The sequence below is a fragment of the Monocercomonoides exilis genome (genome assembly GCF_001643675.1).
Source record: "Monocercomonoides exilis strain PA203 chromosome Unknown scaffold24-1337568, whole genome shotgun sequence".
In the NCBI taxonomy this organism is placed as follows: domain Eukaryota; phylum Preaxostyla; order Oxymonadida; family Polymastigidae; genus Monocercomonoides; species Monocercomonoides exilis.
This window is the reverse complement of record NW_027150569.1, coordinates 146,049-156,875: the sequence shown is the minus strand read 5'-3', so window position 1 is coordinate 156,875 and position 10,827 is coordinate 146,049. Positions and strand designations below refer to the sequence as shown.

General features: G+C 37.1%; 2 protein-coding genes across 2 annotated transcripts; both read left to right on the top strand.

Annotated features, from left to right (window-relative positions):
- Window positions 1-1,571: 1,571 nt before the first annotated feature.
- On the top strand, window positions 1,572-3,520 carry MONOS_8543 (uncharacterized protein; the record flags this gene model as incomplete). Its single annotated transcript, XM_067878963.1, has 4 exons — window positions 1,572-1,601; window positions 1,655-2,054; window positions 2,187-2,904; window positions 3,223-3,520. The coding sequence occupies 4 exons, from the start codon at window positions 1,572-1,574 to the stop codon at window positions 3,518-3,520; spliced, it is 1,446 nt and encodes a 481-aa protein (XP_067726789.1).
- A 3,016-nt stretch (window positions 3,521-6,536) lies between these two features.
- Window positions 6,537-10,492, top strand: MONOS_8542 (uncharacterized protein; the record flags this gene model as incomplete). Its single annotated transcript, XM_067878962.1, has 3 exons — window positions 6,537-6,562; window positions 6,646-6,792; window positions 6,867-10,492. The coding sequence occupies 3 exons, from the start codon at window positions 6,537-6,539 to the stop codon at window positions 10,165-10,167; spliced, it is 3,474 nt and encodes a 1,157-aa protein (XP_067726788.1). The 3' UTR covers window positions 10,168-10,492.
- Between the last annotated feature and the right edge of the window lie 335 nt (window positions 10,493-10,827).

Here is a 10,827-nt window from a genome sequence, read left to right as displayed (position 1 = left end):
ACAGAATCGCCTGGAAAATCAGTCAGAACAGCTGCCTCAACACACGCCCCGAATAAATTCTCGCCTCAAATCAAACTTTCGCGCAGGGCGAGAACAACAACACGCACATCGAAGTTGCTCAAAGCTGCAAATTTGCTACAGAACAATACAACTTCTGCTTCTGCTGCTTCTTCTTCCACCTCTGCATCGTCAAGTGCTGGCTTTCCAACTGCCTCTTTCCCTATATCAAATGCTCAAGCCAAGAATCCCTCTTCATCATCATTTTCTTCTTCTTCTGTTTCACTGCTGAGCATCCCATCAACTGCATTCGGAAGAGCACTCAAAAGAAGTGGAGAAAAAAAAGCGCTTGCTGCCTTCAAGCGGACAGTTCGTATGAAGACACACACAGGCTCAAGGATAGCTCTACCAGAATTTAAATCAGAAGAGCTGGGGCTGACAAACAAGATGGGAGGAAGTGGAAATAACATTAATAATAATAATAATTATAGCAGCTAGAAGAAGAAGCTATTCCGTGTAGGGATGGAACAAGTACCGCTAGCTATTTCAAGAGAAAGACTACCGAAGATGCGGAGGAAGCGAATGATGATTGCAATGGGGTTAAGTCAGCAGGGTAAGAAGAGCAAAGGAGGAGCAAGTGCAAATGTGACTGTACAGAATGCGAGGCGTTTGGAGTCAACTTTTGCAACATTGGAGAGTTAGAGGAAGCTTGGAAACAAAGAGAAAGTGAAAGAAGATGAAAAAAAAAAGGAGAAAGGAGAAAGAGAAGTGAAGAATTTTTTCTGTGTTTGATGAGCTTCTATCAGATGAATTGGAGTTTTGCAGGCAAAAAGATGAAAAGCGGAGAGGATAAGCGAGAATGAAAGTGAAAGGAAAAGCATTCCGATCAAAGACAAGTCCGATGATGTGTTCATAAGCTGTCCTGAGTGAGCTTCCTTCGAAAAAGTTGGAGCTTCTTTGAGTGGCAGAAGGCAGCATCACATTTGACTCTTCTGTGTCTGACACGAGTGAGACAAGTGGAAGAAGTGACAGAAACATTGATGGAAATGAATATGACGAGGAAGTTTTTGATGAGGATGAGGAGGAGGAAGAAGATGAAGACATGGAGTAAGACAGGATTCTCAGTGCAAAGATATTTTTGACAAGTACACGGTCCATTCTGCAGACACTGGAAAAGAGCAGATCTGTTTTTGAATATGACACCTCGAACACATGCAACTCGGCAAAAATGAGAGAAAACAGCTGAGTTGAAGCAACATTTAATGCAGCTGAGATGAAAGAGAGGCAGAAGAAGGAGGCACTTACGAAGAAGAAGAAGAACATACTGAAGCTGACACATGGAAGTATTATTCCTCTAATCAAGCCAGTCTTCCTTCTGCTGCCTTCAAATCTCGTTCAGGAAGAGAAAATCAAGGCAAAGACGCCAAAAAGAAAGATGTGGCCGAGAGGGAAAGGGAAGAACGTGTATTATTTGAAGCGGAATGAAGAGAGGAGAGAGTGAGTGAACGGAGCAGGTGCAGCAGACACTGAAGAAGCAGAAGAAGACAGTGAAGATGATGACAACGACGATAGCGATGATTGTTACGTTAGCGGTGATGAAGACAGTTTGGATATAACACGATCTGCTGAAACATCAAATGCCGATGAAACATAAAAGACAACAGAAAGAAAAGAAGACTTAACTTCACGCCCTGCCCTGCGCTTCACTCCCAAGCAGCGAAAGATGCTTTCATCGGCATCCCAAAAGAGCAATCAGAAGAAGTCGCATGTCACTTTCTCACACACCTTAACCATCGTCTGCGGAGAGCTCAGTCCAACCCATCTGCAGTTCACCTTTCCTTCACCCAAGTCTGCAAAGGAAAATGGAGAGAAAGAAGAAGACGAGAACTCAATTGGCTCAGAAGGCAGCAGAGAAGCCAGACAGCACCCGCCAGAAGACACAGCAGCCACATCTTGGTGGCTGTTTCTGTGTCAAAAAGGCATCTTGCCTTGTCTGCCATCAGAGCAACACTCGGCAGAGAATTGCAGGCACATCTCAGAGCAGCTGCGAGAAACAGGTTTTCCACGGCTTGTTTATTAGCGAGTTTGTCTAGCCAGACAGGCATGCCAATGCAAATAAAGAAGATGGAGGAGGAAGAGTGGATGACCTTGGGAACAATTCTGTGTTTGGGGAGAAAAACAAACAAAAGACAGGGCCGAAGAAGCTGTTTGTGAAGTTGATGAACAGATTGGGCAGGATGAAGGCGCTTATTTGCTTCACTCTCTCGGAAAGGCACTCTTCCATCTTTTCAACCAGTTTTGGTCACCTCAGCTTCCAAAGCAAACAACCATTCCTTCTTCGCATGCTGGTGAAACAGGGAAAGTATTGGCAAATGATGCGAACTCGTTTCTGAGCCTGTTGTGTGGAACGAGGATGTTCAGCTTGGGAGGAGAAGATACTGTGAGAGATGCACAACTGGTGGAGAACATGAGAAAGGAGATGAATGTGTGGAGAGGAGAAGGAAGGGCAGCTGTGGAAGGAGTGGACGAGGCAAGAGGCACAGCTGAGCTGTTCTGCGAAGTGAGAGGAATCTACAGCAATGAGTCTGATGTGCACAACAAGATCAATAGAAAGAATGATGAAAATAATTTCTCTTTGAATGCAATGGAAAGAGAGTTATATGCAATCAATGCGAATATTCTGCTTGACCCACTTTTGTTTGCTTCGTCTGTCTTTTTCAAAAACCAACAACTTCTGCTGTCTGCCTCCGAAAATGCAATTTTTGTTTCTCCGCAGAGAATAGCATGCGTCCCATCCATCAAAAAAACTCTTCTCGAACTGACAAGTCTGACATTTCAGGTTGTTCCGCTGTGCATTGAGTATCCACAGAAAGGGGAGCAGCATTCGATTCTGACTTTTTCTCTCAAGTTTTCATAGGTTCCTCTTGTCAACGTGTGTCATCTCCATCTTTCTCATCCACTCACTTCTATCGTCTACACTCTGCTTTCAAAGATTCTTTCAGTATCTTTCACTTCATCTTCCGTGTTCTCCATCCCTTCTTTATTCACCTCCTTCGTCGCTTCTATTTCCATTTCTCGGTCCATGCTATCCTTCAGCACAACACCTTCCATCATCTCATTCTCCACGCAGCCCCTCGGACATTCTGCCGCGTAGTCCAATCGCCTGCTGCTTTGTCTGCTGGCCACGCGCACTGCACTCACTGCTGTTGCAACCGCTGCTCACAGGCTGATGGTGAAGAAGGACTTGCTCCACAAAATATCAGCCATATTCGAGACACACCATGTCCAGAAACCTTCTTCTTCTCCTTCGATGTTCATTTCTGCCTCTCTCATCCAGCGATTGGAGGTTGTTGGTGCTGCATTCGCACATGCCACACCTTCCGCTTTTGCTTCTGTCCAGCAAACATCTGAGTCTCAGTCAACTTCATTGGCATCGAATATAACAACAGATGCACTGGACCTGAGTGGATCTTCAAATCCTGCTGCTGATGAAGCTAATACAACTTCTGTTGGCATGCGATAAATGCATAAGGAACAGCAAGCGGAAGAAGAGGAGAACTTCCCTATCAGATAAAGAAAGACTAATTCTCAGCAATTCTTCCACATCAGCTTCAGACAAGCATCACCTCCTCTCAGTTTCATCTCTCTCAATTTTCGCAATCTCCTTCTCCTTCTTCCTCTTCTCCGTCATTCACATAAAAAAATTCTCCATCTTCAGTTTCCCTCCCTTTTCCTTCGACTCATTCTCTTTCACTTCAGAGTTATCAACGAACATCTCCTTCTCTTTCTTTTCTCCCAGCCATCTGGAACAGTTCCTAATAATTCTACGACGCGAAGTCTATTTTTTCAAAATTCTTTCTTTTTTTAAAGGATATTCTTTCATCTTCACCTGCAACTGTCCTCCTTGCTCTGCTTTTGTTACAGCTACCATCTGATTCATCATCGTAGTCATCATCATCATCTTCTTCTTCTTATCGTATTTCTTCATTTTTTACATCTTCATAAGGAATAACAGCGGAAAAAAAAAAGAATAGTATTTATGAAGAAATCATCTTCTTCAAAAAATGAAAAGAAAATTATTTGGTGAATGAAGAGAATGAAGATAAAGAGAAAGATAAATTTATTAAAAACAGAATATTATGAATGGAATTTGGATTTGAAAAAATTGAAGAGATTTTAAAAGAAAAAAGGATAATATGGAAAAGGAGAGAAGTTAGAAGAGAAGACTTCAACGAGCAGTAAAAGAACGCTAAAACGGAGAAATAATCAATTGTTATTTATCTGAATCATTCAGTCTGCTGCTTCTTTTTCATGAGTGTCCTTAAGCACAGCAACAAACAGCAGGGAAGGGATTAAAAAGGTGATACTTCGAAGAGCTTATCCGTGGTTGGGATGCCACTTGGAAGTGACAGAAAGTACGCACTCGCTTTGTCAAAGCGAGGCAATGTTAAGCTCACAGGCATCATAGCAGATGATGTTGTTGTGGGCAAAGGTGTTATTCGGGAAGGGCTGATCAGTTGCAGGTGAACAAGTAGCTGTCGATATGTTCACGGTTGTTCGCCTCTGAACTGGTCGAAAGAAATGGTAGTGAAGAAGGAGAACATCATGCTGAAGAAGCTTGTTGACTTATTTAAAACAGAAAGATGAAAATAACACGCTGAATCATTCAGTGGATAAATAGTGGTGATGAGATGCTCAACGAAGAAGCTGATGCTATTATTGAAAAACCAGCAGAGGCTAGGCAGGACGTAGGGTGGAGAGGTTGGCGTGGGAGAGGAAGAGGGAGGAAGCGGGGAGAGCACGAATAGCAGGGCAGGTGAGGTGGAGGGAATGGACAGATATCCTGGAGAGGCGAAGGGTAACTTTGCAAGCACAAATGAGCATTGAGCTGAAGTGGAAAGGATGTTTTGGAGAGGAAAAGAGGGAGGAGAACACAGCGAGGGACCTATCGAGGAAGGAGAAGAGGGAAGAGTGAGCAGATGCTAATGAGGAGTGAAGGAGAAGTGGCAGTGGGTGGTGATGCAGGTGTTGAGAAAGGTGACAACAGCAGAGCATCTGAGGAGGAAGACATCCAAATGTATTTAAAAGACGAGGAAGAGGATGGAAGACAGAGATAGAGAAAGATAAAAAAGTGCAAGTGAAGATTTTCGTTTAATGGAAGCATTTTTTTGCGCAAAAAATGAAAATTCACAAATTGTATTGTTCAATTTTTTAAATAGTGTTTTTTTTATTATCATCTGTCACTTCTTTTGACGAATAAATCAACAAAAGTTCTTTTGTGCATTATTTGTTTTAAAATCGAAATAAACTGCAAACTGTGAATTTCTTGTGAAATATCCTGCATAACAATCATATTTTTGTTTTTGTGTTTTCGATAATTGTTTTTTTCAACATATTTATTTGGATCTTCAACATCTATTTTGAAATTTCTTTTCAATAACATTATTTAACATTCTTCATTTAAGAAATTGATTTATTGAGTATTGAAACAATCATTATCATGCTTCTCAAACAAGATAACTTATGTTTTATAATGTTTATTGAATTTTCGAGTTTTTTTTTTTGAAATTATTTTTATTTTATGATATTTGTAATAAAATAAATTGGAAACAAATTAAAAACAACAAATAATTAATAATGATTATATTTTAAACTATATTTTTATTAAAATATTAATAAAAATTTTCTAATAAACCCCACCCTTTATAAAAAATAATAATGATCAAACTTCGTAATTTTTTATGATATCAAAAAAATCACCCATATTGAAAAAAGTGCTTTAAGTGATTTATCCTTGAAATATGGTTTGAATTATCTAATTATTGGTTTGTGATGAATGAAAAAAAAAAAAAAAAAAAAAAAAGTAAAAAAAAAAAAAAAAAAAAATTGTGTTATTCTTTAACACTGTTCCAAATAAAAAATCAAATTTTTTAATTGCAAAACAAAAATTTCTCTCTCAAAGCTATTGATCAATTTTAAAATGTTATTGCTTTAAGTGATAAGTTAAACATATAACTTTATTTCATATGAATCATTTCGAAACCCATTATTTTTTATTAAAGTTGTATTTTTTTTAATACTCTCTCTGAAAAGTACTTTATTTGTCTGAAATCATCTTTCCACTTTCTACTGCATACAAAAATTAAAATTTAGCTTTTCGTTGATAGATGAACAGCTTTCAAAAAGAAACTCAAAAGAAAATAAGTGAAGAGGCAAAAATCAAATATGTGTGATTCTTCAAAATTTTTTACTCCATATTTTTAATTAAATTTTATTCAGATTGAGGAGATTATGAAACGCAATGAAAGAAACAAACAAATTTTAGAACATAATTACGTATACAACAATATTTCAAATATAATATTTATTCACATTTTTAAAAAAATATTTCGTCATTTTTGATTGATTAGAATTTATATACGAAACGTATAAGAGATATTAATCTGAATAAGCAATTGCTTACTGTTATTCGTTCGTCTTCAAAACAAAATGATCATGATGAATGTGTATCAAATGCCCAGAAGATCAGTACATCAAAAATGGATGCACATCGTTATGCACAAATGTATTGCATTTTTTGTACTCGAATTATATTTAGAATATTTTTTTTTGCTTGTTATAATTGAAAAATTGTTTTTATTTTGACAGATCAAGAGCAAGGGTAAACGAAAGAAAAATTACAGAACAAGAAAGTGAAAATGCAAAAGCAAATGAATCAAATTTAAAGGAATTCGAAAGGTATAAACAGACTGAGGAACAGTTGATGGATTCCGTATTGAAACACACTTTCATCAGGTTTGACAACTTTTACTTTAATTTTTTTTGAATTATAATTAATTTTTCAAAAAAAAAATAAAAATAAAAAACAGTCCATTAACAGAAAAACCAGATGATCTTTCTGAATTTCAATCAAAATATTATTTTTCTGTACAAAAACCAACATATTTTCATATATCCCCCTCAAATTTGGGAAAAGGCGACGATCCGTTTCCACTTATTCTGAATGATGGGAAAAGCGAAATTTCACCGAAAGAGGGAATTTCCGGAGAAATGCCTCAAAAGCCGGGTTTTCAGTCAATGGGAAAGGAAGAAGGAGGAGAAAACTTGGCCAAACAGAAAAAAGAAGGAAATTTGAGTCAAAAAAATGTGAAAATGAAGGATTTTGTGGAGATGACGATGATTTGGGGGCAAGATGAAGGAGAAGAAGGAGAAGGAGAAGAAAAAGGAGAAAGAGAAGAAAAGGAAAAGGAGAAGAAGAAAGAAAAAGAAAAAGAAGGAGAAAGAGAAGGAAGAGAAGAAGAAGAAGAAGAAAGAGAAGAAGAAGGAAAATTTCAATCGATTTATTCATCTGCTCTGATGAGAGCGTCGTTGTTGAGCCAAAAGAAAGAGAAGCAATTTTCTGAGGGAAAAAACGATATTTCTTCTACGACTACTACTTCTTCTTTCTCAAATTATTTTTCATCTTCTCCATTAAATTCATCATCATCATCATCATCATCTTCTTCTTCTTCTCCTCCTCCTCCTCCTTCTTCTTCTTCCATTTTCCTTTCTCCTCTCTTCAAAAACAATCCAAATGTCCAAATAAATCCATTGAATGGCCAAGTTATCGTCACTCCTTCATTCTTCCTTCCTCTTCAGAGGGAAAATGATAATATTTCTTCTTCTTCTTCTTCTTCTTCATCATCTTCCTCTTCCTCTTCTTCTTCTTCTATTAATTCTTCTTCCTCTTCTTCTTCTTCCTCTTCTTCCTCCTCTTCTTCATTGAATTCTTCAAATATTTCTCCTCTTTCCACACCAAAACATTCATCTTTATCATCATCATCATCTTCTTCTTCTTCTTCTCTTTCTTCTTCCTCTTCTTCTTCTTTCATGTCTTCTTCTTCTCTTTCTCTTTCTCTTCTTCCTCTTTATTCTGTCGAAATGTCTCTTCCTTTCTCTTCTTCCTCTCTTTTTTCTCTCATTTTTGGGAATTCTTCTGTAAATTCTTCATTTTCTTCTCCTTCTTCTCTCTCTTTTTCTTCTCCTCTTTCTCCTTCTTCTCAATTAAATTCTTCTTCTTCTTCTTCTTCTTCTCCTCTTTCTTCTTCTTCTTTTGAAATATATTCAGAAAATTCATCTTTTCTTCCCTTTCCTCCCACTCCTTCGAATTTGTATGCTCTTCTTCTCTCTCTCAGAAATAGAATGTTCGACCAACAACAAAATAATTTTGTTATTTCTTCCTCTTCTTCTTCCTCCTCCTCTTCTTCCTCTTCCTCCTCCTCTTCTTCCTCTTCTTCTTCCTCTTCTTCTCATCCTCCTCTTTCAATTTATCTTTCTTTTTCCCCTCTCCGCCCCATCTCCTCTTTCACTGAAGAACAACAAAGGCGACTAAATAGGCAGTGCAATACGCAGCAGCGAGTCAAAGCAAGAGATGAAGAAATTGCAAAGGAGAAAGAAAACATCGCAAAAATGACAGAAAAAAGAGAGAAAGAAGCCGAAAAACAGAAAGAAAAAGAGAGAAAACAGAGAGAATTAATAGAAACCAAGCCACTCGATGAAATCGACCCCGAAATTCCGCTCTCTGCCCCGCTGGAGGACGATATGGTTCTGATCAGATTGGACGAGGCAGTGCAAACAGCAAATGACCCGCTTTTATCACCCAAAACGGCTCGTTCATCGAGAAGAGGTTCTTCTCTTTGGAATGTTCCTGTTTCCCCTTCTTCTTCTTCTTATTCTTTTTCTTCTTCTACTGCTTCGAATTTTGGTGCTTCGGTTGCTTCTCCTCGTTCTCTGAGAAATTTCCCTTCGCCGTCCACACCCCGTTTCTGCTTGTCTCCGCTTTTCCAGCCAAATTCTCCGCTTTTTTCGTCTTCTTCTTCTTCTTTTTCTCCTTCTCCTTCTTCACCTTCTCCTTCTTCTCTTTCTCCTTCTTCTATTTCTCCGTCTATTTCTCCGACTCACACCCCAATAATTTCTCCGGTCCACTCCCCCAAAATTTCTCCGGGTCATTCTCCTTCTCTTTCGCCTCGTTTAAATCTTCCCCCATTAAATCTTCCAGCAACACATTCTATTTCTCCGAGCCCAATTTCTCCGAACTCTTCTTCTTCATCTTCTTCATCTTCTTCTTCTTCTCCTTCTCCTTCTCCATCAACTTATCAATTTTATCAGTCACCTCTTTCTCCTTCTCTTCCTCTTTCTCCCTCTCATCTTTTTGCTTCTTCTCTTTCTCCTCTTTCTCTTTCTCCTCGTCATTCTTCTTCTTCTTCTCCATTTAATTCTTCTTCTTCTTCTTCTTCTTCCTCTTCTTCTTCTCAAAAGAAAAGAAATTCAATAGAAACCCAATCATTAATGAGCAATGCAAAAAGCTATTTTTCTTCGTTAGCGAAGGAAGAAGAAGAGGAAGAGGAAGAAGAAAGAGAAAGAAGAAGAGAAAGAAGACAGAAAGAGAAGGAGAAAGAGGAGAAGGATAAGAGGGAGAAAAAAGCAGAAGAAAGAAAGAGAAGGGCAGAAGAGGCGAAGAAGAGGAGGAATGAGATGGAGAAGGAGAAAGAGAGAGAAAGAGAGAGAAAAATAGAGAAGGAGAAGGAGAAGGAGAGGAAAGAAAGAGAAGAGAAAGAGAAGAAGGAGAAAGAAGAGAGAGAAAGAAGAGAAAGGAATAAAAAGAAGAAGGAGAAGGAGAAGATGGTGATGAAAGTGAAAGCGAGAGGAGTTTCTATTAAATTGCCTGTGCCAACAATGAAAAAAAATAGTCAAAAAGAAGAAGAGAAAAAGGAGGAAGAAGGAGAAAATAGAGAAAATGGAGAAGAAAATGGAGAAAATGAAGAAATTAGCGAAAAAGATGAAGAAAATCATGAAAAGAATAAAGAAAATGAAGAAAAGAAGGAGAAAGAGGAGAAGAAAGAGGAAGAAAAAGAAGAAAAAGAAGAAGATAATGATGATGATGAAAGAGAAGAAGAAGAAGAAGGAGGAGGAGGAGGAGGAGAAAGAAAAGAGGGAGAAGGAGAAGAAGAAGATGAAAAAGGAAAGAATTTTGAAGAAAGAGAAGAAGAAATGAATTTTGAAGCAGAAATTTTTAATCAGAAAAAAGAAGATAAATCAATGAGAAGGGTCTATTCACAAATGTTTCCTTCTTCTTCTTCTTCTAATTCTTCTTCTTCTTCTCCTTCCCCTTCTTCTGATTTTCAAAAGTGAATTCTTCAATTCTTGTTAGCTAAATAAATTCTATTCCATTTTTTATTTTTATTATTTTTTATTTTTAATGTATTTTTATCGTGTGAATTGTTTCCTTCAATCATTCTTCAAAATTCGATGAATTATTTTAAATCAACTTTTTCCCCTCATCAAAAGATTGCTTTTTTGTAAATATTTTATTTGTTAATTAATTAATTTTTTGGTAAACAAATCATCTCATTTGTTTAATCTTTTTGAAAAAGAAAAGGATGAAATATTTTACTTATATCAAATTTGCATTTGAAATAATAATTGGGTATTTCAATTTTTAACAGAAAGTTTATCATGAAATACTTTCTTATCTTTTCTTTTTCTATTTTTAAATAAGAATTAAATAACTTCAAATGTGAAAATTTTGGTAAGAATTAGAAAATTAATTCAATAATTATCCCTTAATAAATACAAATAATTTATTCATTTTCTTTTTATCGATTAAGTGATAGAGATGCAATTATCGGTTGTAATTTTTGCAGTTCTTGCATACATTTATATCGGTAATTCCCAGTCAACCGAACATTTCATCGAACAACAACGTGATGAAGAGTGCAGAAGCGAGAAGATATTTGTTCATCCTCAGATACACAGATGTCTCAAAAATTCATCTGAGCATAAAGTGTATTA